Genomic DNA, 26,827 nt, shown 5'->3' with positions numbered 1-26,827 from the left:
TTTAATAGACAGCATTGCAGTTGGCCATTAGGTGGTGGCAATTCTGTCAGATCAGTATGGGCGGGAAGTGGGTGGGAACTGGGCTGGAATCATAAGATGTCTTACTTTGCCAAGCCTGTAATACCATGATGCCAGCCACCAGGTATAAAGCTCTAATTTTTATATGATTATCTGCTTATCTTTACCCATGTTAATGTACCCTTTGGCCTCATGCCATATGAGTGCACATTTGTGAAATAAGTAACTTGAAGAAAAAGGCTCAAACCTTGGGACCTCAACCAGCAGGGAATGTATTTCCAATAAAGACACACTAACGTGGGCATTTCCTGTCACCGTCTTCAAAACCTGAATGCTTTCTAAATAGGCTCTTCAGTACTTGAAACCAAAGAGAAATTGTTTCAATAATAGTCATTGAAACCAAGAGGGTAGCAAAGTTCTGGTCAGGTCTGGTCTTTCAGTTTCATAGGATGTGGTTTAGATCAAATAACCTATTTTAGTCGGAAGATTGATCATGTTATTGCATAGGGAAAGACTTCCAAGAGCTTTTGCTTTACGGCCTTTCACGTGGTGTCTGAATGCTGGGAGGAGGTTCCTCCTTGGGAACATGAAGATGACAGAAGTATACACAATAGAAGAAAGCAGGTGTAAGTGCTCTGTGGCATATTCGCTTGAAGGAGGCTTAAGTTTGTAAGAATTGCGATTGGAAAGGTTCTTTTTCTCATTAGTCATACCATCTTTCAAATTCTTTTAAATAGCATTATCATGGTCCACCCAGTTGTAATGGAATTTTATAGTTTGCTCGAGTTTGGGATCATTGGTCTTAGGGTTCAGCTCAGGGGTCTCTTGATACATTGGGTTGAAATTGTGGCCTAGTAAGTTGGTCTTCGACCATGGTATCAGATCTTCTGTTTCTTTGCTCTGTGAGTAGAAGAGGTCTGAGTGACAGCTGTATCTTGGTAGAGACTCTCTGTTGTGACAGAAAACCTGACTTCTGGCTTACAAAAAAGGAGAATTAATTGGCTCATACAACTGTAAAGTTCAGGCTTTGATCTGACTTAGGTACAATTGGATTCTGGGTGCAAATAATGCCTTCGAAACTGATTTTCTCTTTGTCTCTTGGTAGTGATTTTATTCTGGTGTCTTACATGCATTTGAGGTGAGACCCATCTGATAAGAAGGGACAGTTTAACTCTCACAGTGACCCTTGGATAGGCATTATTATTTTCCCTGGTGCTCTTTCTGGCAAGATGACCAAAGCAGCTCCAACCTCCTTTGCTTTCGGTGCTAAGATTCACTTTGTCTGACTTAGGTTACCTGCATATTCCTGGCCCAATCATCGAAGCCAAGGGCATAGGAGGCTTTGGTGGGCTTGAGTCACATGGTCCATTATGAGCCCCACCCAACGTACATGACCAAGAGTGAGGGAGAGGAATCTTCTAGTGAAAATTGGTGGCCACCTGATGAAGAACCTGGATGCTGGGGGAGCAGACAAGTCTGTGCTGTAAGCGATAATATCCTTTGGTCCAGTCTGAAGCTAGAAAGCCATATAATAAGTCTGTGGTCTAAATCCAGCCTATTAACCATCTCAAGGGTGCCACAGTTCCATTTTGAACGAGCCTCTTGCTCCCTGGGCATGTGATTCACTCAGTTTCAAGTCCATGGGTCAGACCCTTCTACCCCACCGCTAAACCTGTGATAAGAGGACCTCATTAGACCTTAGGATGGGCGTTATCTTTTTTGTGTGTGTATGTGACATAGGGGAAGTTTCATTTTCTTTTCAAAGAATAAATTGGGGAAATGTAGGTATAATTGAAACATACCCTTATGATTAATCTCTTCCTGTCCCCCACACCGTACCCCACCCCCATCATTTAACAACACTGTCTTGAAATCCTTGGAGCCAAAATTGTTGGATTTGTCAGTCTTTTGATGTGATTTACAATGAAGCAAACGGTCTCTCTCTTGTTTTCCATCCTCCTTTGGCAGTTTGATATTTTTTCTTAAATATGTCTTAAAGTGCTTTTGGTAAGGTGTTTTTTTTGGGCTTTTTTTTTAAGTAATTGAATTAGTTGACGCATATTACAAGATGATGTAAATACTCCCAGTACACTCCCACTGTGTAAGTTGACACTACTTTTTTTTAATTCACATTGAATATTATATATATAATATTTTTTTGCACAGTCTTTGATCTGTTGTTCCACTTCTAGGAATTTATTCTCAGGAAATAATTACAAATGTGCTGAATTTTAGCTGCTATTCTGCTTATTATCCCAGTATTATTTATAATAGTGAGCTATTGGAAGCAAACTAAATGTCCAACAATGAGAGTTTATTTTAAATCGACAAGTTATCAATGAAAGACCTATCTGGCTATTAAATCTGTTTTAACAGAGAGTCTCAACCTTTCTGTAACCCCTCTGCAGTGCAGCACCGAATTTTTGACAGATTGAGTAGTAGGCTATAAATAGTTTATGGGTTGTGTGAAATAGCTGGTGTGTCAGTGGTGATACCAGTACTGCCATTGAATGCTGCTCTTTTAAAAGCATTTGATGAGAGAAGATTTATATGAAAAAGTATAAAATGGAAAAATTTGCAAAATAGAACGTACAATACAACCCAGTTTTGTTTAAAAGTTCAATGTGTGTAGTATGAACATGCATGTATTTACTTAGCTGTGCCATCCATATGTGCTTATATAAAACACTGAAAGGATATACTCCAAAATATTAATTGTAGGTGGTGGGATACTAGGGGACTTTTTTCTCTCTATGCTTCTCCGTATTTTCTGAACTTTACAGAATAACTATGTAATGCTTTTGAATTTGGCAGTGGGTAAGAACGTCTTAGTGGCCTTAGTTCTCTGACCAGCTTACTGATGTGGTTGAAAACAGATATTCTTTTATTATACAGATCTTTTTTCTGTCCCCCTTCCTCTTTCCATCTACTATGCATTAGCAGCTTCCGTCATGGGCCTCTAGGAAAAAACTGATAAATGTGGCCTTAATGAATTTGGATTTTTTTTTTAAAGAATTAGCAAACATCACATTAGTTACCATGTGATGAACCTGAGATCTATTTAGAAGAAATGTGGCTCTAGAAACCACATCTGTACACTTGTGGTCATTCAGGTGCCCCTCTAAGACGTCTGCATGCACTCATTTATCATCTTTATATCGGGTTCCTTTCTCACCTTTTGACTCATTTCATAGTTTCCTTTCTTGCCTTTCTTTTACTTAGATGCAAAGACCAAATCTCAACTCCAGTTAACTATTTTTCAGTCAGTTATTGACTGCTGAATTCCTCAGGTGACTGAAAGGTGAACAGTTGATGTGGTAATTGGGTGTTTGAGAACGAATTATCTACAGTCTGGTAGACCTCCAGGGTGGCTGGTATCCATATGCTAATTGGAAGCAGGGAAGTGGTGCCTAACCGGTGGTTTTACCTTCAGTATGGCCTATGAGGCTGTGTCCTGAAGATAAGCTCCAAGCTAAAACCAGAGATAAAGAGTATAGCATAGAGCAGGCATGCCATTTTTATTATGGTACCACAGAGCACAAATCCAAGACAGCCCTCTGGTTTTAAACAGGGAAAGTTAGTTAATGAAAAAACTGGTGCAGAAACAAAAAGAGTGGCCAACCTAGAAATCTGGTGCCCGTTAATGATGCGTACTTTGCAAATAAGTGGACAGTCTGACGTGTCCAGATCAATAGTGACAGCAAAAATATTCCAAGTGTGGGTCAGTAGAATAATTCAGCTCTTTTTTGGTTGTTTTGAGTCATGTGGGATTAAACATGTAGCAGCTCTGGAACCCAGAGGCCAAAAATGCTTGATTCTTTGGTATTTGGAAACTTTATAGTATACGTGTGTGTTGGCTTGGTTGTATTTGGCAAGTAGTATTTGTTCTTGCGAGCCCACACTGACTTCAGTCCTCAGACCTCAGTTGTATATATATCCTTAGTGTATCTGAAGTATGCAAGGTAAGGAACGTAAGAACCCTTTAAAAAGAAAAGAAAAATTGTTTTGTACAAAGCTGACTGGTCTTAGTCCTGTGACCTAAGATTATTTTACAGAAATATAACCAATTGGTTTATTTTCTTTTTAAAAAATTTTACCTTTCCTCCCTCCCTCTTTTCCTCCATCCCTCTTTCCGCACTTTTGAGATTGGTTGATGTAGAAAGTCTTGTGTTCCTACCCCTCCCTAAGTGGGACTGCTGTTTTAGCTTGCTGCTTGCAGTACATTTTAGGACAGAAAGTCTTTTAAAAGCATGAAAATAGCAGACGCGTCTCATTTGCTTTGGCAGGGGAAACAGCTTTTCCTCCCAAGTAGCTCTAGGTAAGACCTAGTCTCCAAAGGTGCTCTTGTAAGTCCCAAGTTCCAAATGACAGCAAGCAGAAGACTTTGCATTTTAAAGTACGCCCTCAGTCTTTCCTCCTTGTTATTTTTGCAAGTTTACTTTCTAGGAAGTAGTTTATAAACGGACACCACCCATTTCCCAACTTTGTCTCAGGTCCTTCAGCATCTGCAGCTGCCAGTTGGGATCAAGAGGCTCTTGTGGTCTTGCTTTGAGACTCCCCGGGGGGGGGTGGCTTCTGCTAGTACAGCTGCTTCAGCCCCTGGCAGCTGGATGTCTGGCATATATAGTAAGAAGTAAAATCATGCGCCCAACTAGCTATGCAAACTGTTTGGATGGAAGTTGGAAAGATGGGTTTCTTATTGCTGTAATATGTAGAAGCACCAACATCCGTCAGTGGCTTGTTGCTTCTGAACAGACTCTAGATGGGAACAGAATGGGAGGGGTGGATTGGATCAGTTCCTTCTCTCAAGGAAGTCATCAGAGTAGATCTCGAGTGCCTTGCTGACACTGGATTTTGGTGCCAGCCTTTGCCCCCTGTTTTTTAGCTCCCAGCCAGCTACAACAGTGAGCCAGCTTGCTCTGTTTTCCATATGTCAGGGCCTATTCCTGACCCTGCAGAGTTCAAACTAAGATGATTAGAACAGGGAAGCCTGCAAAAACAGTGTAATCTTTTACCTCTTGTTCAGATTGGAGTTACTCTGCTTTCTGTATCTTTTTGGACTTCTCATTTTCCCTTGGCTCTAACAGGCTTGGGCAAAAAGTATGAGAGCTGTTCACTGAGGAGGCAAAATGCCTGTCCTCAGAAGGCTTGCAAATATAGAACTTCAGCCTTTCCGGATACCAAAACGTGAAGGTAGTCCTAGAGTATTAGACTTGGAAGGATTTTAATCATGGGAACACAGACTCAGAGAGGTTAAGGGAGTTGTTCAAGGACACACATTGCGTAGGGAGATCCCAGACCAGAACTGAAGGCTTCCTGGGAGTTTACTCTGTTCCTGTTGACTCAGTACCTCTGGAATACAATCAGGTGTTGAAAATGTATCTTTTCTTCTTGGGCCATCATCATCTCCTTAGGGGAAGGATATATCTTGGCATACGTCATAGCAAAGAACAGTATGTAGTGAGGCCAGTGATGTAGAATGGTGAGTTTAGAATTACACTGCCTGGGTTTGAATCCCTTTTCCTGTATCACCTCAGGCCAAATCCCTTAAACTCTGTTCAGTTTCCCCTTCTGTAAAGTGAAGGTTATATTATCTTCCTCACAGAGTTGTAGTGGGTTAAATGTGATAATTCATGTCAGTCTCCTCAATACATACATGTAACTTAAAAGGTATTGCTATTAATAAACATTTTAAAATCCTGTCTCAACTTGGACCAACCAGATTGGTCCTTTGCCTCCTTCCTTTCCACTTTATGCTTCCAGTCATTGAAGACCCAGAACAAGACTCATCTTCTCTGTGAAACTTTCCCAATGAGTTGATTTTGGAGTCTTGACAGACTGCTTTTATTTCCTAGTCCCACTGCTTAGTGGTTAAGAAACCTCAGTTTCCTAATCTGTAAGGGCTCTGACAACCTAGGTTGTTGTGAGGTTTGAAGGTGATGTATATGAAGCATATAGCCCCATGTCCCACAAATACCAATTTCTCTTCATCAGTCCCTCCACCTTTCTTTCCATAACACTGGTCCACACTCCACTCTCCTTTCCTGTCTCCATTTGTCTTTGTGTGGTTTAGCCCTTCGTGGTCCTTCTGTTCCATAAGAGGTGATTCTGTTTCAGAGGTAGATAGTAAGTCCTAGAAGACAGGGACTTGTCTGATTGTCACTTCATGGAACTGCCTAAGAGATAGAAACAGTTTCCTGATCTCTTCTTCTGTGGCTCTCTGGAGCCAGAGCATCCACTGGGACCACGACCTCTGGGATTGCCCTCAGCCCAGCAGTGCCAGCGCCAGGCCTGGGGCCAGGCAGGCAGCCAAGCCCATCCCCAGGAACAGCAGCTGGGGCTGGCACAGGGAGGAGGGAGGCTGGAAGCTGATGCACGGAAGCAGTGAGGGAGAGAGGCGAAGTTAGAGCTGAGACTGAAGGAGGAAAGCTGGAGGCTGGTCTTAGTCCAGCATAAGCTGAGCAGTTACTGTCTTTCAAGTAAACCCCCAAGGCTGTGCATAGAAGTAGGTTTCCTGGTTTGTGGCTTTTTTGCCCCCTTTATTCTTCTTCCTACCTTTCCTTTCTTCCCACCCCTCCTTGTCTCTCGCTCCATTTCACTCATTTATGCCACTTTAGCTGAAACAGGAGAGCAGAATCACTTACTGCAAGAACAGGAAAGCTGCTGTGGGCATTTGGGGCGTCAGCATACCTGAACTGCCCCAGGAGACCTGGCCTGGCTGCTGACAAGAGCACTGTTCTAGAAGGGAGACTTGATTCTGTCACCAACTTTGTGATAATAACAACTGTAATAAAGGCTAACACTTACTGAATACTTTTTTTTTTTTTTTTTTTTTTTTTTTTTTTGTGGTACGTGGGCCTCTCACTGTTGTGGCCTCTGCTGTTGCGGAGCCCAGGCTCCGGACGCGCAGGCTCAGCGGCCATGGCTCACGGGCCCAGCCGCTCCGCGGCACGTGGGATCTTCCCGGACCGGGGCACGAACCCGCGTCCCCTGCATCGGCAGGCAGACTCTCAACCACTGCGCCACCAGGGAAGCCCCCTTACTGAATACTTTTTATGAGCCAGATATTGGGCAGAGGATTTTACGTGGGTTATCTCATTTACTCTATCCACCAGACCATGAGGTACAACTGTCCCATTAAAGTTACATGCTGATGGTCACAAAGTTGGTCCATCACCATGATTCAGATCCAGGTTTGTCTGCTCCCAGAGCTCTTCCTCTTAATTACCCTGCTCCAGTTTCTCCCTTCCTAGATAGCTCATTGACCTCCGTGTACCTCCATTTCTCTTTCTATGAAATGGGGGTAATTATTTCATAGAGCTACATTTATATGTAGCTGTTACAATGTACTAACAAGTACAAAGTGGTATTCATTAGTAATGATGCTCTGTTAGTGAAATTTGGCTCTGGGGTGCCCAGATGGTGTTGAGGCTGTCCACTTCAGAGAGGTGGCAGGAAGACCACTGGCAAGTATAAATGAGTATAAATAAGTAGCAAGTTGGAAATCCTGTCTTTTGCAGCTCTACAGAGCTGGAACCTAGTGGAAAGGGAATGGAGTCTGGAACTGGCTGGAAGGCTGTCCCACGTTAGGGACAGGGAGTGACCAGCAATTCAGAGTATCCAGAGCGCACAGCAAATACCCAGCTTGATTTTATTCAGCGTCATTCACAAGTCTTATCCTGTGGAGGATCTGATTCCCCCAGGTATTTCTGACCAATGGTGCATTTGAGCAGGGTCAGTGCTGTAGTTCAAGAGACTGTTTTTGAGCAAGACGCAACTGCATGACTCAAGGCAAGGGTAGGCGGCCTGTCTGGGCCTGGGGAAGCCAAAGCCTGGAGCCCATTGTTCAGATGGGACAAGCTGGGGCTTCCGTCAGGCTAATCAGATACTACTCGGCTGTTAATAATGGCCGTCATATCAAGTGTTTTCTGTGTGGAGGACAGTGTGTGCCAGATACCCTTTATCTGCGTTTCCTGACTGAATCCTTACAACTGCTCTTTGAAGTAGATACCGTTTTGCAGGTTGAGGAAATTCAGGTTTTGATCAGGGTCGAACATTCGGTGGCAGAGTTGGACTTTAAGACCTGAAGCTTTTAACCATGCTGGTGGGCTGAAACATCACAGGTTTAAGAACTTTGGACTAATTCTAGTCCCCGCCTCCAGTGAGACTGAGCCTAACGGCATCTTGCCTGCCTGCGTCACGGTCGTAATGCTTGCCTGGGAGAGGGCAGTTGGCTAGGATGCCCTTCTTAGCACAGGGCACAGACCATGTTTTTTTTTTTTTTTCCAGTGGCTAATTGTAAAACTTGCTGCTCTGTGATTGATGTGGTGACACTCCTGAGCTTGGGACCCATCCATTGGTGGGCTTTCCCGAGGGGATCTGATGTAGGTGGCCTCAGCAGTCCAGCCTAGTGGTGAAAGGTCATGGTTTCTCAAGCCGGACATACCAGGTTCTGCTTGTGATCTTGGGTAATTTTCTTTGTGCCTCAGCTTCCCTGTCTTTAAATGGGGTTGTGGTGAGGATGTATGAGTGTTACTGTCCATAAAGTGCTTAACGTGGTGCCTGGCATGGTATCAAGCGCTCAGCAGTTGATGACTACTATTATTAGCTATTAGCCAGCAGCTACTGGGTCCAGGGAAACTTTCAGCTTTAAAACACCTGAAGTGCTGCCACCCTGGGACACACGGCTGAGCACCATGATCGAGCCTGAGAAATCTCTGGGTACAGAACTATTTTCCCAAAGAAAGGGGGGACACAAAAGAAGGGAGCCCATTGAGTAATCAGGGGACCACACTTACCATCAGATCTGAAAATACTTCTTTCTGGCTTGAGACCACAACTTGCTTCAAAGAAAAGGACCAGAATGGAGGAAGGGGGTCCAGCCTCCTGGCACCTGCTCATTGATCATCTGTCTAAATTGATCTCCCCTCCTTTTTTCATCTGCTGGGCATGTAAAATGCCTTCAGGTTTCAGCCAGGTAATCAGTCAAAGATGCTCCCACGTGGAGGGCTGCTTGGGTAAATGGATTAGGGCCTCTTGGGAGGCCCATCTGTTCCGTCCCTATGTGAAGGCCTTGGCGCCAGTATCTGGACGAAGCTGATATAATGCAGCATCTGTCCAGTGGGGCAGGGGTGAGTAGCCTGGGATAGGTGGGTCAGTAGGAAACCAGGAAATCCTCTTATCCTGCCTGGTACCTGGGCTTCCCTCAGCAGCGGGAGCTGAGCAGCAAAGCCTGGTGAGTCAGCGTGCCTGGGAACTAGAGTTGCCAGTCTGGGAGCATGTGGGATCTGTGTAAGTTTGGGCCTTTTGTTTCTTTCAGCATTTTAGTCTTTAGAAACACAAATCTGGAAACCAGACCCTCCACATGGTATAGTCCTGCTTGTTTTGAGATAATTCAACTCGAACAGTTGCTTCCCTTGTATGCTGGTCTTCTAAGAATTAACCCCTTACCTTTTAAAATTGTAACAAGTTGTGCTCATGGCTTACTAGCTATATTCTAAAAGCATAAAAAGGCTTTAAAAAACTTACTTGGGTCTGTCATTTTCCACACCAAAACCCTTCTAAGGGTTTCAGCGTGTTTTTGAAACCTAAGTGAAACTGCGAGTCTTTTTTTAAGGGCGTGTATAATCACGTCTGTCATGTATTCTCTTTGAAGGTGGACAATGGGACACACCCCGATACAGTGTGATTCCGGTAACTACAGGAATGATTCTGGTCGTCATTTTAAACTTGTACACTCAGAACATACCCTTAGAATTCCTTTTGAAGATAACTCTGAATTTATCCAAGCACTATTTGGAGGAAGCTAAAGTTCTTTAGGTAAAGTTTAAAGCTCCAGCCTTCCATTAAAAGCACCCTTCTGCCCCACGGCCAGTCTCCTTAGAGCTTTGAATTTGGATTGTGGAGGTCCCTGACCCTAGAGCTGGAGAGGCATGGGACTGACATTGATTTGGTCTGCTTTCCCGACTATACTTCTGGCTCCTGGTCTAAATTTGTATTAACATTATAATTTCAGAGGCTGCAGTTATTATAGCAGGTAGCAAACTTTTATAAGTACTAAATTTTAGATGGATCTTCTAGTGGACTAGTTGAAGGTAAGAATAAGAGTCTGAGTAGATAGAGTCTTCAGAGAAATCACCTCATCCCTGGCCCAGAAATTTCTAGCAATTCTCTAAAAGCCACTTTTTCGTTACTTAAGTAATAAATAAATCACTGTGATGTTTGTTATGTATCAGTGCAGGCTTTTCTTTTTCATCTAGCAGTTATTCTGTCATTTAGAGACTGTATTTGGGTAAATCAGCCCTTCTTTTAAAATGGAGACGCTATCTTGGAAGACTAAGCCTGCAGGCCCTACAGGACATTCACATTTAGTGTGAACTTGACTTTCCTCTACATACCACCTTGCTGGGGGTGGGGGTTAGAAAAGAAGCTCAGCGATTGGGACCCTTGGCGTGGAGAACAGTCTTGGTGGATGGCTCCCATAGGTGGATAGAGAAAGGGTGGAGAAAGGGCATTTCACCTACTGTGCGGGTGGGTCCCAGAAAAGAATTTGAAGTAATCAAGACAAATTTTACTTTGTTATTTGGCTAGGACTCTGCCGTTAGTCTTGACTCTGCAAATTCTTTATCTCATCTTTAGGCCATTATGAAACTATATAGTTGTTTTGGATGTGGCTACCCCTTCTTCCTACTCATCCTACTTAAAAAGAACATCCGAGAATTTTGACATTAGAGATTAGAAGATGAACCTTTTATTTGTACCTTCTGGGTTAATACAGGTCCAAATAACTTTCTTATGTGACGGCAAGTTGGCAAGACAGATTTCCTTTGGAATATTTCTGGCAAAACCGTAGTCTTCCTTGATGCATTCTGCACATGAATCAACTTCTTTGTGATCTATGTTACCTTTAAGAATTTTAGGAATTTTCCTTATTGGTTCTCCATATGTGCTCTAACCACTGCATTTCCAAGGTGAAGGTATGGGCTTACGAGGGAGGTGATGATGAACTTGGGGTATTTCCCCTCGTTCATGGTTAGCTCATTGAAACAGAGTGGTGTTCCAGTGTGCAGTCCCTGGAGGGAAGCTTGCATACTCTGTCTCCCTGTCCAGCAGTGATTGCTCTCTAATTTCCTTCCAGGTTGGCTGGCTCCTCTGGCTGATGGCATGTTGAGGCACGTGGGCCAGTGGCAACAAGGGCATCCAATCCAGAGGGGGCCACTCTAGAGGCCAGGCCACCAGCATCATGGGCCAGTGTGTCACCAAGTGCAAGAATCCCTCATCAACTCTGGGTAGCAAGAATGGAGACCGTGACCCCAGCAGCAAGTCACACGGGAGGCGGGGTGCAGGCCACCGTGAGGAACAGCTGCCAGCCTGTGGCAAGCCAGGTGGGGATATCCTTGTCAATGGGACCAAGAAGGCAGAGGCTGCTACTGAGACCTGCCAGCTGCCAACATCCTCAGGAGATGCTGGGAGGGAGCCCAAGTCAAATGCCGAGGAGTCTTCCTTGCAGAGGTTGGAAGAACTGTTCAGGCGCTATAAGGACGAGCGGGAGGATGCAATTTTGGAGGAAGGCATGGAGCGCTTTTGCAATGACCTATGTGTGGACCCCACGGAATTTCGAGTGCTGCTCTTGGCTTGGAAGTTCCAGGCTGCTACCATGTGCAAATTCACCAGGTTAGTCACAAGTACTTCATGTCACCAGGTGATCAGAGGAGGGAAAGAGAGCACCATTGAGGAGTGGTACCCAGCTAGGATAGAACTGGGTTGACTTCATAGGGTTTTGGGTAAATCTTATTTTCTTTTTCTGACCAATTTCTCTAAAGCTATTCAGCCTCTGAAGAACTGGGTACCAACCATCCTTGCCTGAAGTGAAATGAGGAATAATCCATGTTGCCACGCTGCTGCCCCGCCCCACTGCTGTTTGACTTCTATCTTTTCTTTCACTCCTGTACTTGTCAATTCACTCACTTCCTCACTCGATGTTTATTGTACACCTGTCGTGTGTTAGGCACTGAGTGCCAGTATAGTGAGTGCCACTGGGGATGTGCTTCAGTAACTGCATGAAGCCAGTTGCCCCTTCTAGCTCTCTGCACATTGCCCTTAGCCAGCCTATGCGCCAACAAGGACAGCTGGCCCTAGTTATCAACTAGTAGTTCTGTACATTGTCATGGTCATTCATCCCTATAGAGGTTGTTTGTGGGAGACGGCATGGCAGGGTCACTGCAAGGTATGGTTTCCAGAGCCCTGGGTTATAAGTAAGTAAGAAGAATTGACTTTGAGAACCCCTCGATACAATTTTTAGTCCCTGGGTAGGTTACTCGACAGACCTCAGACGTTCTATCTTCAGCAGTTGCAGAAATCTCTGAGATGATGGTCAATGTGAGACCATGTTGTGAGCTAAAAGTGTTATTTTATAGATGTTAAAAATACATACTCAATTTTTGTTTTTTAATAACGGAACTTTGATCTCTGGTGGCAGAGTTACCCAGGTTCATCCAGAATCTTTGGCTCCAAAAACTTCCCTTGGCAGTCACCAAAAATATTCCAAAAACAAACAACCCCTAGAGAATCAAAAGGAAAACAGGAAGAGACTCCCCATCTTGGAGGAGAGTCTACAGCTTAATCACTGTTGCAGAATGGGAAGCAGAACATGGAGCAGGAGACTTTGACTTTCGCTTTGGAAAGATGAATAGATGAGTGAATGAACCATTATCAGCTCTCTACCATATACCAGGCACTATTAGAAGCAGCTGACATATTAACTTGTTTAGTCCTCACCAGAGCCCTATGAAGTGAGGTAGTATTCTCACCATTTGGCAGATGAAGAAATAGGACTACAGTTAGCGGAGGAGTTGGCATTCAAATCCAGACAGCCTCACAGCTACCCTCTTAATTATGATACTATATTGCCTCTCAGTAAATTATACCGTTTACAATTATTAATTGTGCCCCCTCCTTCCTGTTGCAGGAAGGAGTTTTTTGATGGCTGCCAAGCAATAAGTGCAGACAGCATTGATGGGATCTGTGCACGGTTCCCTAGCCTCTTAACAGAAGCCAAACAAGAGGATAAATTCAAGGATCTCTACCGGTTTACATTTCAGTTCGGCCTGGACTCTGAAGAAGGGCAGCGGTCACTGCATCGGGAAATAGCCATTGCCCTGTGGAAACTAGTCTTTACCCAGAACAATCCTCCAGTATTGGACCAGTGGCTAAACTTCCTAACAGAGAACCCCTCGGGGATCAAGGGCATCTCCAGGGACACTTGGAACATGTTCCTTAACTTCACTCAGGTGATTGGCCCTGACCTCAGCAACTACAGTGAAGATGAGGCCTGGCCAAGTCTCTTTGATACCTTTGTGGAGTGGGAAATGGAGCGAAGGAAAAGAGAAGGGGAAGGGAGAGGTGCACTCAGCTCAGGGCCCGAGGGCTTATGTCCCGAGGAGCAGACTTAGTGGCTCTGTCTCAGGAGCAGCAGCAAGGATCTGCCCGCTGCCCTGCAGCCAACCAAGGAATTGGACCTTTCTGGAAATTACTGAAGATCCGGATATTTTCTACTTTACACCTTTCTCTGCCTTGTATCTGAAAGGGCTCTAAAATGCTGTATCATGTTTTAGGCACTTTCTTCACTTTTTGGATATTTTGGTTATTTCTTTTTTGGGGGGAGGGTCCCCCAAAATATCTGAACCTGGCTACATGTTGTGTATCTTTTTTTTTTTTTTTTTTTGAAGCCTTCAGATAGAATAAGCCTGCCACTTCTTGCACAAATTAGATTTTTGGGGGGGGTGGGGGAGGGTGTAGAGCAGGGAGGGGGGAATGGGACAGTTAGGTTGAATTATCATTACAAAACGATACAGTGCCAGATCTCAGTTTTGCATATTCTTGTTTTTCAGGGCAGGTCTGTACTGTGTGTAGTGCTGTTTACATCGTTGAATTTAGGTTGTAATAATTATTTTTAAAGATTTACACAGAGTTGAATAACAGTGTTAACTGTTAACCACATTGCATTAATTCCCAGGCGATTTAAAGCTCTCGGAGAGCCAAGGCCAGCCAAGAGCATTTGTAGTCTGGTGACAACCCCCTTTTAAGCTAATTTATCTGGAACCCTTATTTTCCTCACTTCTTGCTCATTCCTTCTTTGACCTATTGCATTTCATGTTGAGTTTATCCATCAACATGCTGCACCTGTCAGTCAAGTGAGCGGGTTTTTTTAGAACACATTGTACTGAGAACCACTTAAGCATTGAATGCAGAGAAAGCAGTGCTACCTCAGTTTTGCTGGAAGTAGACTTTGATAGTTTTCTTTCTTTGATGAACTTTCTGTATTTTCACGTTGTAAGTGGAAATACTTTTTTTTTTTTTTTCATTTGCCTTGGAGCCAAAGTTTCTGTTCCTGGGGGTCAGAAAACTGTGCCTGCCGGCCAACTGACTTGAAGGAAAACTGTGGTATGGAGCTCTGCTTGAATTTTTTTTTTTAATTGAGTATCATCAGCTTACTTGTCTGGCAAGTGCAGAAGCCTGGACTGGCTTGAACTCTGCCAAACAAATATAAAAATGTATTTAATAGTTAAAACGTGTGCCCTTTCCCTTCTTGCTGCACCCATGTTGTCACTTAACCCCCAGAAGTTATTTATTTTCTTCTTTGTTAATGTCAGGCTCATTTGGGGTAATGTGATGACTGTTTAGGTTTACATGACTCACCTCTCCTTTTCCTACCCCCAAATATGTATATATACATATATAAGATATGTATATATTTTACCTATATAAAATATATATATATACACATATATGTATCTATATTTCTTTGTTTCTTTGCCTGCTAAAACTGGCTATAAAAGGGAGCCTTCAATATATATAGTATAAGAAGAGTGCCAGGGAACATCATAATGGAGGCTTTTGAATCAGAATTTGGACCAGTTTCATTAAAGAGAAGATTAATTTTCTCAGCCTTTTCCTCACAAGAGGGAGTCCCAGTTCCCCAGACTCCTCTGCGTGCTTGCTCCGTAAGGGCCAGCTTTGGCCAAACTGCCACACAGGAGCTGACTCTGGTCCTACCTGGTTTCAGTAGAGGGTCCTCTTGTTATTTTTCCATTAAAAAAAAAAAAAATGTCCTCATAAAACTGTACTGGAAGGGTGGGTGGCAGGAACTTGTACTGTTCAGCTTCCAACACTTTGGAACAGATTGAAAAGGGAATCTTTTAAATAAAAAAATATTTACACTCTTGAGGTAATGAAGAGTTTGTCTATTAAACATTTGGAGTTTTCTCCCCCAACTTACCCCCATCTGCCTCCCCCGTATATGTTTCTCAGCCTGGGCAGGAATCACTTATTTTGAGTTCCTTTATTAGTAGCCTATGGCTCTGGGCTCCCATATTTAGAAATGATTTAAGGAGTTTCTGCAGTCGATGTTTTTCTAAAATTGGTATTGACAATAGGGAACATACTTGAAGTTAGATTTTCTTTTTTGAATCCTAACCCTGACAGTTGCCCCTCCTTAGAGGGATGGATGGGAAACTTTAAAGTCAGCCATAGTAGGTTGGCAGTACTGCTGGAAAGCTGATGAGGGTCCCAGTCCAGATGTCTGGCTTTGTTCTAGCCTAAGACACCCTTGTATAAAGAGTTTCTAGAGGTCCTAGCAGGTTCTGTGTCTCAGCTGTAGTCAGGGCATCTAGAGTGAGGTGTTAACAAGACTGCCTTTTCATCCAGTCAGTGTGCAGCCCCCAGTTTTTCCCAATTCTGGATTGGGTAGAGGTTGAATAAGGGTAAAGGCAGGCTGCTCCTAGCCAGGTAAGGCCTTTTCTGTCTCAGATCAGAAGGGTGTATGGAGAGAAGGGCACAAAAGAGGTAGATGCTGAATATCCTGAGGACTCTGGAGGAACTGGATTCTTTCCCCAGACTATAAGAAGGCATGATTCCATGCATTAGGTGTGCTATTATGGGTGGTTTTTTGTTTTAATTCAGCTCTTCAGCTTCCTCAACAAAAAAACCATTAAAAAAATTATTTTGGGTTATATATTTAATGGTCTATTTGTTGCAAAAATGCAAATTAGAAGCCTGAAAAGGGAATGGTCAGGGAGGGAGTTTCCTTCCAGGTTTGAGTCTTTAATGCAAGGAATTCAAGCTTCTGCAGTAGCCTGGGCCAGTGCTCATTAACTTTCTCATGAAAAGCAGTTTTCTGCAGAGGGATCCAAGGTAGTGTGTGTGTGTAGGGTTTGCAGTTGCACTTGTGGGAAATGAAAGGTCCCTGTTCCTCTTCACTTAGAGATAGGTTTGCTGCTTAATGAGTGAGCAGTAATTGCTCACTCAATGAGTTGAAGAGGTCAATGCATGCCCCTCAAGTAAGCCATTGCACCCTTCACTTTAACAATATAACACCAGAGTGGTGTGGTGGTGTGGAGGGGGCAGGATGTGGATACCATTTTGAAAATAGGCAAATATCAGAGTGGCTACAACAAACTGAATATGTTGGGAAATTGCTTGATTTTTGGCAATGTTTTTTTTTTTTTTTTTTTTTTGCGGTACGCAGGCCTCTCACTGCTGTGGCCTCTCCCGTTGCGGAGCACAGGCTCTGGACGCGCAGGCTCAGCGGCCATGGCTCAAGGGCCCAGCCGCTCCGCGGCATGTGGGATCTTCCCGGACCGGGGCACAAACCCGTGTCCCCTGCATCGGCAGGCGGACTCTCAATCACTGCACCACCAGGGAAGCCCTTGGTAGTGGTTTTGTGTGTGAGCTTCTGTGGTATTTCTTTAGCAATTGATTAGAAAGCTGTATGAGATGAAGTGTGCTTCATTGAATTGCTCTTCCCCTATCCCTGCCAAATCTGAATGTATCATTCTTAGCCCTGCCTCCTGTAATGACACTTTGCTATGCTTCAGCTAGTTGCCTCAGTAGTTCTCCCTGCCAGATGTGCTCACATGTGTGAGTTGGGTCCAAGATCCCATTTCCACCCTTCTGATAAGAAAAAAAATCTAGAGCTGGGTAAAGATCCAAATTTCAACCAAGCCCTCAGGCCCAAGGAAATCCAATAGAAAACGTACAAGGCAGTGTTTTCAATATTAAACTTCCCTAAGGAAGGCACAAACTAGCCTTTTTGGAAAGAAAGAAAGATTAAGCCACACATTATTTTTGGTCTTTTAAACAGTACGGATCTCCCAAGGACTGGTGGCAAAATTCAGTCCTCAGTGCTGGAGCCTGCAGGGTGTGGGACTCCACAGTTCACGTGATGGCCTCATATACTATACCATGCCAAATTTAAACAACGGTAGGAAATTACTGGGATAAGGACCTGGTATAGGTTTACAAAAACAGAAGATCTGTATTTAGGACTGTGTTTGGCTTGCCCCATTTAAAGTCATGTCTTCAGTGCAGTGAAGCCCAAAGGTAGACCCAATTACACAATTATAAGGGCTGGGAGAAAGCTGCTGTTTTGCTGTAGTAGCCCGCTTTGCCATTTCTGTCTTATGTTTGGTTAGTGATGACCTGAACATCTTGGTAATTGACAAGGTCTTCCCTGGGGGACTCCAGCAGTATCTTGTTTAAAGAAGATGGACTTAAAAGGACTATTAAGTCATTAAAGTGTTAATTGGGACTCATTTGAGAACACGTGACATTGATCTTCCTCTGAATGCACAGTCTGTTTTCTGATTCACATAGAGGGGTTCCCACCCACTTCCCCTTCAGAGTTTACTCCTTTGCTAAGCTGTAATTATAGCACATATCCAGGTTCACCTTGACTGGCACTGCCTTACAGTGAGGACCTGCAGGTGTTTTTCCTCATTGAAAGACAAAATTGAGTAACCATCAGATTCTGCTTCTGATTCAGGTGCTAGGGCATCACATCCTCCTCCCTATTTCTCTTCTTGGAAACTGAGCCTGCTCTTCCAACCACCCACCTTCCCTAGTAGAAACTTTCAACACAAATCTTGGATATTGCCAAAGCCATTCAGCAGCTGCTGTGGTTTTATTCCCAACACACATTTATTCTGAGAGAAGTGTCTTCCCTCTGACCCTGGTCCCAGCCCCCTGAGTCTGTTATTAATTGCTCTTACCTGTTGCACTAATGAATAAGATTCTAGGTTTCAAAGGGGGAATTTGAAGCAATAGGCAAATGGGGCGTGGATAAATTGGTCCTACAAATAAGATACCCTGCCTTAACCCGCTGAGGTGATGAGTCCACTACTCATGTGACCCGCCACCTTTGTGGATTCCTCTTGGTTTGTGACCAGTGTGTCTGTTTCTTGAAGTTGTACAAATTTGTTGACAAAAGTCAATACTTTGATTTTTATTCTCTGCACTGTTGCACTCTCCAAATGGCTCCTTGAATTTTTTAATTAACTTGTTACACACATTATTGTCACTTTTTTATGTGGAAGGTAACCTGCTGTTGGACTTAATAAATTTGTTTACTTGACTACTGATAATTCTGCAAAAAACAAAAAACCAACCCCCAAACAAACAAAAAAAACCAGTGACTTCATTCTGGGGTGAGCTTTACCAACCAGGAGCCTCTTCCACCAACATACTGGATGGCAAATCCTGTGCTTTGTAAAATAATCCAGATGGTACAGGATCCCTAGCTACAAACATGGATCGTTGACCTCCCACTCACCAAGCTTAATGGCTTTTGGAGTCCCAGGACTTGTAGGCAAGAAGCAAATGAGTCCTCACAGGGCCACTACCTAAACAGTCTTACCTTAGCAACTGACGTCGATTCCCTCAAAGAATAAAAAGTGAACACTGTTCTAAATGGTTGGCTCCTACATCTATTAGGTTGGCAGTGATTAAGGCAAAGGAAGCAAACTGAAAACTGTCAAGTGCTACTGCTCTGTGACCTTCGGAAAGTTAAATTCTGCGTTTCCTTTTAGTCATCTGCAAAATCAAGAGACTTATTTCTATCAGTGTTAGGATTTAGAAGAACATCTGTGATTTATAAAGCACCTAAGACACACAAGTTTAAGGTTTCCAAAAGGCTGTTAGGTGAGTAATGCAGGGAATCCAGAGAAGAAGGTTGGCATGGTCACACACAACCCTTCACAAGTCACTGCCCCTCTTGGGGGCTCAACTTCCCCCTGTGCCAAATTGGGAGGATAGGGGGCTTAGACTAACACGATCCCTGATGGCTCCATCTGGCTCTTACATTCTGGAAGTCTAATCGTGGTACATCTTAGCTTCCTTTCATTGTATTTTCTGTCTAGTTATTGTTTATGCTCAGGAAAGCAAGGGGTTGAGTACATGAGGCTTGGTGAAAACATCATTGAATATTCCAGGGATTTTAAGTTATATATCACAACCCGTTTTGAGGAACCCACATTATCTCCCTGAAGTCACCGTTAAAGTCTGTCTCCTCAACTTTATGATCACCCCCTTGGGCCTCCAAGATCAACTCCTTGGCATCGTGGCCACCAAGAAGAAGCCAGAACTGGAAGAGAAAAAGAACAAGTTGATTGTGGAAAGTGCCAAGAACAAGAAGCAGCTAAAGGAAACTGAAGATGAGATCTTGGAGGTCCTTTCCCTTTCTGAGGGCAACATCCTTGAGGACGAGACTGCCATCAAAATTTTGCAATAATTGACAAATGGACACTATACTTAATGTGTAAAGAGACCTTAAAAATTCAGAATGGAAAATTCATTATGGAAAAGACAACAGAAACATGAGCAAAGGATATGGACAACTCTCTAAGGAAAAACAATTGGCCAAAACCTTCTGGAAAAAGTAGCAGATGACAATCTAAGAGGTGTGGGGGATAATAAAGTGAAGATTAATCTAAAGGGTATTCAAATAAACAAATTAAACCTATAATGAAAAACTTTTTTAATCTGTCAAATTAACAAAGATTTGAAACAAATCGATGCTAGCAAACACAAGGTAAAAACTTCCCTGGAATTAAAAAATCCTTCAGTGTTCATACTTTTTAAAAAAGCCCAGTAATTTCACTTCTAGGAATTTTTCCTCAAGAAATAATATCTGCCAAAGATGTATGTGCAAGGATATGATTGGCAGCATCATTTGGGAACAACTTAGTGCCAACCATAGGGGACTGTTTTAGAAATTATGGCACACATCAACATGTTGGAATATTATGCAGCTATTAAAAACTGCTTTTGCATAATGGAAAAAGTATGATAGAAGATTGTAAAACAGGGGCAGTCATTGACTGAGTGGTGGGATTAGATATGGTTTTAACTTTTCTAGATTTTTCAAGTTTCCATTAATGGATTTCCTTTATAATAGGGAAGAGAATTTACAAAAAGGGGGACAAAAGTAAATGAAAATGACATGGCTGAGTGTACTACTAAACAACCCCACTATGGGTGAGGAGGCCAGAAAGTTGGGGAGTAATATGTTCAAAGCCTAAACCAAGTGTTCTGTGAAAACCCTTCAAGTTGCCTTTCTCCCCCAAATGAGAAGCTGCTCCTGCAGCTGCCTTGGCAGCTCTGCATTGGCTGCCTAGAAGGGTGTGGGAGGAAAAATGCACAAACGCACTTATGAATGGAATGTGTGTTTTGCAAGAGGCCAAGTTGGCAGCTTTGGCTTCCAAAAGGTGGGAGCATCAGCTGAAAGAACAGTGTGTGCAGACCGGGGCCTCAGAGACGTTATGGTCCAGGCCTATCTCTGTAGAGTTCTAGAGTTGGGGGCCCGTGGGGAAACTTCCACCCCCACCCATCCAGGAAAAGGAATGGCCTTGGCTTTTCCTAGGAGCAAAGGGAGTGTGCTCTTGGCACAGGGAACCTTCATCTGCTCTGTGAATATGCAGTTGGAAGATGATCCTCAATAAAATGTAGGCTTTCCCTAATTTAATTCTCACAACAACCTTATGAAGTAGGTACTAATGTTGCCTTCTTTAAAATGAGGAAACTGAAGGGAGCTCCCTGGTGGTCTAGTGGTTAGGATTCCGTGCTTTCACTGCTGTAGCCAGGGTTCAATCCCTGGTCGGGGAACTGGCAAGCTGAGTGGCATGGCCAAAATAAAAAAAATAAAATGAGGAAACAGGCTCAGAGAGGGCAAATAATTCATACATATCCCACTATTTGGTCATTTTCCACAAACTGAATCTTTAAATATTCATAATAATCCTTAAACGTAGATACATCCTCATTTTATACAGCTGTAGAAATGGACTCAAACAAGGTTAAGTGACTGGCCCAGGAGCACAGCTGAAGTGCCAACCTAGACAGACACTTATTTTGTGTCTCAGGACTGGAGTCTCAAGAAGTAAACAGCAACTAAACTCCCACAGCTTTGGAGCTCAGCTGCAGGGGGAAAGAATCCAGCAACATTGTTTCAAGATGTTCTCAAGGCCTTGCAGCTGAGGTCAGCAGTATACCTGGGGAACTTTGCTCTTTACAGGGGAACTTCATCCAAAATCAAGAGCTTCAGTTCTGGCTCCAGGTTACCAACTTCCAGATCGTATAGAAGTTGCATTTAAAGGATTAAACACTGCCTCAAATGCCCAACCTTGAGAGTTATTTTAATTATTTTTTTCTAACTATGAAAGCAATATATGCTGACTTAAAAAAAAAAAAACGGCCTATATACAGAAGAGCATTTGGTAAAATCGAATCTGCCAATCCCACTAGCCAGAGACAAATACTGTTCATATTTTGGTATATAGCCTTCCAGGTTTTGTTCCAAGGCTGTGCATATCTTTGTATAGTTTTTTCTACTCAAACTATACAGATTATCCTGTAACTCTCCATGCTTTATACAACCTATAATATACGATAAATGCACTATCTCATCTTCACAACAATCCTATAAGATGTATACCATTATTATGTACCAAGCACAGAGATGTTAAATAATTTACAGTAATTCAAGCTCACCTAACTAAAAAGTAGGAAAGCTGGAATTCAGAATCTAGCAGTTTGGATCCAGAGGTCTACTGCTGCTTCTTGTAGATCTCTTTCACTAGATTTTATTTACACACGCGTGCATGCACACACACGTAATTTTAAAAAATAGCTACCTAGAATTCCATTGAATAACCCCATGACATCTCCTCCATACATGTTTTTGAGGATATTACTCTAGGAGTGGAATTGCAGGGTCCCAGGGTAGAGAGAAATTTAACAAGATTTTTTGTAATGATACATACTACATGCCAGATTAATTCATCTTTTCTGGAGGGCAGCCAATATCTCTATCAGTTTTGGAACTGTGTGTGCCTGTGCCCATGTCCTTTCCAACACAGAATGTTGACAATTTGAGAGTTGATTTAAAAAAAAAAGCAAAGGCTTTTACTGAAATTAGAGCTTCTAAGGGGGAGCTCTGGTGTGATAGAGGCACCTGTTGGTAAAGGGTAACACTGCAGTCTCACTCCGAAAGGAAGGAAGCATCCCTGAAAATTGAAAGGGGGCTTCCTGGATTGGTTAAAAGCTAAAAGAGTCAGTCTTCAACTTTGCTCTGGTGGACCTGCCAGATTCGCAGTCTGCCTATCTTTTTCCTTCAATATTATAAAAGCCATTAATAGAAAACAGTTTGCCTTACAGAAATTTGCTTCACAGATGTTACCACTTTGACAAACTACGTAATACCTGGGTTTTCTCCACAGAGAAGTCACTCCTCCTGGTTTCCTTACCTATATACAGTATACCATTTAATAGGAGCGCTACATGCAATAAGCACCTGCTGTAATACCTGTGTATAAACCCACTGACACAAAGAAAGTACAAACTGGTTTCCTCCCCTCACCTTGTCTTAGGATGAGGAATGTCTGAATTTTAGGCATTTATTGAAAATTTGTACATGTCATATAAATGGACTAGACTCCTTAAGCTGGTACAATGTTTCCACAAACTGTCTACTATATAGAGGTCTGGCAGCCTCTGGAGTGCCTGCAGCCTGACCAAATTCTCTGCCATTGCCCACAAGGGATTAAGAAATGTGGCACATGGAAAATGGTGGGCAGACTCACAAACACTAGTTTAGGATGTTGCTTTCCTCTTCATCTTTTATTCCCATCAGTCCTAGGCCAGAGAGCGATCCATGAGTGCTGCAACAGATGAGGAATAAAGATAGTTTTTGTCGACAGGGTTGAATGAATGGTTATAGACTTAAGTAGAGGAAAAAGGTGTTTTTTTTTTTTTTGCGGTACGCGGGCCTCTCACTGTTGTGGCCTCTCCCGTTGCAGAGCACAGGCTCCGGACGTGTAGGCTCAGCGGCCACAGCTCACGGGCCCAGCTGCTCCGCGGCATGTGGGATCTTCCCGAACCGGGGCACGAACCCGTGTTCCCTGCATTGGCAGGCGGACTCTCAACCACTAAGCCACCAGGGAAGCCCAAAAGGTGTTTTTTTTGATATGTGCATGTGCCATGGGGCAGGGGGCAGGCAGGTAGACAGCTTATGGAAAGCTGCCTGCTGAAAATGGTCCAATGGAAAGAATATTGACTAGTCCCAGATGCCTAGAATCAAATCATAGCTCTGCCACTTAACAGATGTGAGGCACATCTCAACTAAGGGTGAATGATCTCAAACTAAGACTCAGTTTCTTCAACTATAAAGAAGTATTAAAATTACTATCTCACAGGGCTTTTGTGAGGACTACAGACAATAATGGCTAACATGTTAACATATATGGAGCACTTACTGCATGTCAAGCAGTTGGGACTCTGTATGTGTTCTCATTTAATCCTCCAAACAGCTAGTGTACCTTATATAGATACTGATATAGATACAATTGTTATGTCCACTTTTCAAATAAAAAAACAGGCTTATAGGAATGATATAACTTGCTCAAGTCACACAACCATTAAATGACAAAACTAGGTAATAATGGCAGTCTGTCATCAGAATCCTTTTAAGCTGCTATTAGAATTTTGTTTGCTTTATTTAAAACACTTTTGTAGCACCTATCATGTGCCAGGCACTGTTTGAAAAACTTTACAAGATGTTAACTTTTAATAATGTATGTTGTAAAACACCTAGCACAGTGCTTAGAATTTAGGAGTCATCTGGTACATATTAGTTCCCTGCCACCATGTAGTGAATATTCTTGGAATTGGGTTAGAGCGCTGAGGTGCTCTCCAAGGCAAAGGAGGCAGAAATGAGCAAAGACAAACACAGAATCTGTCTCCACCTGATGTCTGAACTTAAGCTAACAAGCCACAGGCCTTTTGGCTATGGAGGACTGGAGCTCTAAGTGCTGGAGAGTGGCTCTGGACCTAGAGGCCATCAGAATTCAAATATTAATTGTGCACTTACTAGCTGGGTGACCGTAGGCAAGTTGCTTAATCTGAGCCTTTTTCTCATCTTGTTAAATGGAGATTCAACAACCTTAACCAAAACTGCATATAAAAGCACTTAGCAGTACTTGACACATTAAGGGTTTGATGAATTATAGCAATTATTAATATTTTCAGTATTAATTTTAGCAGTCACCAGAAGTATAAGGATTAAGAGCTGAGTCAGGCTCCCAGCACGAGGAAGCCTTCTACTCTCCTTGCTACTCCTTCTTCCTGAGCCGCTTTTACCCTTTCCCAAGTGTTATCTGCTGGCGTCGTGGAGACAGCTGCACAGATGAGGCCCAGAGAAGTCAGTCACACAGCAAGCTTACAGTCTGGGGAAATACATGCTTGTGCTGCTGGGTTTGATCATTATGGCTATGGAAATCAGAGTGCAACTTTTAAAACAAAGCAGTAACAGCAGGTTTTGTTACTACAGGATTTGCTATTTCCAGAGTTTTCTCCTGACTTGTCAAACATGCCTTAGGACCTCTGCCTCGGTCAGAACCTAAGCCTTTTTTGCTCCCTGACCCAATGCACCCTCCTCTAAGCCCTCATCCCCTGAGAACACGCCAGCTACTTCTGGGAGAAGAAAGCTTTGGCCCTCTCTTGGCTTAGTCTACCCACACGATGGGGAACTACAAGCTAAGTATTCCACTTGGTACACGGAAACCCCTATTTTACCCCTACCTCCATACACTGGCTCTGAGAAGTTTTATCCAGGCAAGTTTGCCCCTCAGGGTCCAAGTTCTTAAACAAAAGCTTTCTTTTTTCTTTCTTTGGCAATTTTTGGTCGCTTTTAAACCTCTTGCTGTTAAGTCTACCCATAAGCCTGTTTGAAGTATATCAGTCTAAGATTTTTCTTTTGCTGTAAAACCTAGTACTTATTTCTGTTTCTCAGAGACAGTAATTCTCTCGAGCTGCCCAGCAGGTAGCCTGTTTCACTAGTGGCCCTAATACATGTTACAAGAATTTTATGACAGGAAGTTAACTTCTGATCCAGGCTTCAAGGCCTGAGGCATTCATGTTTTGCCACCTGGGACCTTGGGCCTGTGAAAGAATCCTAGAATGTCAGAATTTTAAGGGACTTTAGAAATAATACAATCCAGTGATTTTCAAACTGTGCTTTTTTCAAAAAAAGCCCTCTTTCCCTCTTTCTCTCCTCCCCCAGCATACACATTCATTCATATACCTACTCATCCATTTCAGAATTGCTCATCTTTATGCCTTAGTAAAGATTTAACATCAATTTTTCTTTTAAAGAAAGGGTTTTATAGTTTCAAGCATTTGAAAATGACTGATTTACTCCAAATCCCTCATTTTACCAAAGGGAAATTGAGATCCATAGTGGGAAAGTGGCTTGGCCACTACTTGTCAGCAGAGATAGGTGATACAGCTGGGACTGGACCCAGAGTCCTGCTCCAGTATTCCTCAGTCTTAGAAACAGCAAAACAGGCCCTATCTCTTAAAAGTTAACATAAATGGTAAAGGGGGCAAGGGCAGGGAAGGCAGGAACATACTCCTGATATGTGGGAAAGGTAGGTTATAGTCACATCTAAGCCTGGGCCTTGCCCTAGAACTTCTTGACCATTTTTACTCAAGTGCCTCTTGTTCCAGAGAGGCTGCAGAACCTAAGACCTCTGCCTTTAAACTGGGATGAGCTGTCTCCTTGAGGGACCACTAAGTGTAGTTATAAAAGCAAATACGAGTAACATGGGGATACAATACCTCTCTCTTAGAACTGTGAGAGTTAAGAGATGATTCATTTCAGTTTTCGTTTATGTGCCTGGACGTCAACAAAAGGCTTTTCTCCAAGAAAAGCTTAAGTCCAGAGAGTCCAGAGGTCAGAATCATGAAGGGGCAACCCTTCAGTCCTTACCTCTCAGTTCCTGGCAGCAGGATGAGGCAGAGGGTGCCTGAGCACAGGCTGTGGTAGAGCTTTCCTATCTTCCTGCCCCAGCGCCAGGCTGCTATCTTTGGGTGGTCCAAGTTCAGCATCTAGAATCAAAGCCAGGTGTTGACACTCAGTCAGAGTACCCATCGGTGACCTTTGGAGGGACTGCAACATTCCTCCTCAGGCTCCCGGGAAAGGATCTGTACAAATCCTCAGTCTGAAGCCAGAGTCTATACTGCAGGGTTCCTTGTCCACTCCAGCATCCCCAGACCTCCAAGTCAGTTTAGGGTCCTGAGTTAGGGAAACCAAATCACTAAGGAGAGCTCTAGTCTGGCCTCTGACATTAAGTATCTCTGTGACCTGGGCAAAGTCACTCACCAGCTCTGGTGTCTCTTCCTCATCTGCTAAGTGTGGGACATTAGACCACGGCAGGGCTTCCCAAACTTAAACCATTCACCTTCTATCTTCACCCTTCTGTTGCATATTCCCTAATGGTTTTCTTTAAAGTGAGTCAATTTCTTCCTTAGCTTCGTCTAAGTAATACTATCCATGAAATCACACGTTCAATGTGGTGGTTGCATACTTTAATGAATGTTAGAAAAACAAGTTCATATCAATAAAAGTGAAAAAAAGAGGTCCATCTATGACCACCAAAAATCATATTGTGTATGTATGTACTACACTTCAGGAAATCGT

At 43.1% G+C, this 26,827-nt stretch overlaps 2 protein-coding genes across 8 annotated transcripts in view; one reads left to right on the top strand and one right to left on the bottom strand.

Moving 5' to 3' along the window:
* The window catches only part of DCUN1D3 (defective in cullin neddylation 1 domain containing 3), a 33,378-nt gene extending 19,591 nt beyond the window's left edge, over nucleotides 1-13,787 (top strand). For 5 of the 6 annotated variants that reach the window (XM_032606317.1, XM_032606316.1, XM_032606319.1 and 2 more), the window contains 2 exons: nucleotides 11,156-11,691; nucleotides 12,986-13,787. In XM_032606317.1, coding sequence (XP_032462208.1) covers nucleotides 11,261-11,691; nucleotides 12,986-13,469 — 915 coding nt within the window. In that variant the 5' untranslated portion in view covers nucleotides 11,156-11,260 and the 3' untranslated portion in view covers nucleotides 13,470-13,787. Of the gene's footprint in view, nucleotides 1-836; nucleotides 1,502-11,155; nucleotides 11,692-12,985 lie in introns of those variants that run through there. The other variant, XM_032606321.1, reaches the window with a different exon arrangement.
* Nucleotides 13,788-22,728: 8,941 nt separating this feature from the next.
* Nucleotides 22,729-26,827, bottom strand: part of REXO5 (RNA exonuclease 5) — a 41,785-nt gene continuing 37,686 nt past the window's right edge. The window contains exons 19-20 of one of the 2 annotated variants that reach the window (XM_032605279.1): nucleotides 26,117-26,235; nucleotides 22,729-23,009 (exon numbers count right to left, since the gene is read on the bottom strand). In XM_032605279.1, the coding sequence (XP_032461170.1) occupies nucleotides 22,937-23,009; nucleotides 26,117-26,235 (192 nt within the window). In that variant the 3' untranslated portion in view covers nucleotides 22,729-22,936. The remainder of the gene's footprint in view (nucleotides 23,010-26,116; nucleotides 26,236-26,827) is intronic. The other variant, XM_032605280.1, reaches the window with a different exon arrangement.

Source organism: Phocoena sinus, chromosome 15, assembly GCF_008692025.1.
Source record: "Phocoena sinus isolate mPhoSin1 chromosome 15, mPhoSin1.pri, whole genome shotgun sequence".
Classification (NCBI taxonomy): domain Eukaryota; kingdom Metazoa; phylum Chordata; class Mammalia; order Artiodactyla; family Phocoenidae; genus Phocoena; species Phocoena sinus.
Note: the sequence above shows the minus strand (reverse complement) of the source record. Positions and strands in the feature narration are given on the sequence as shown.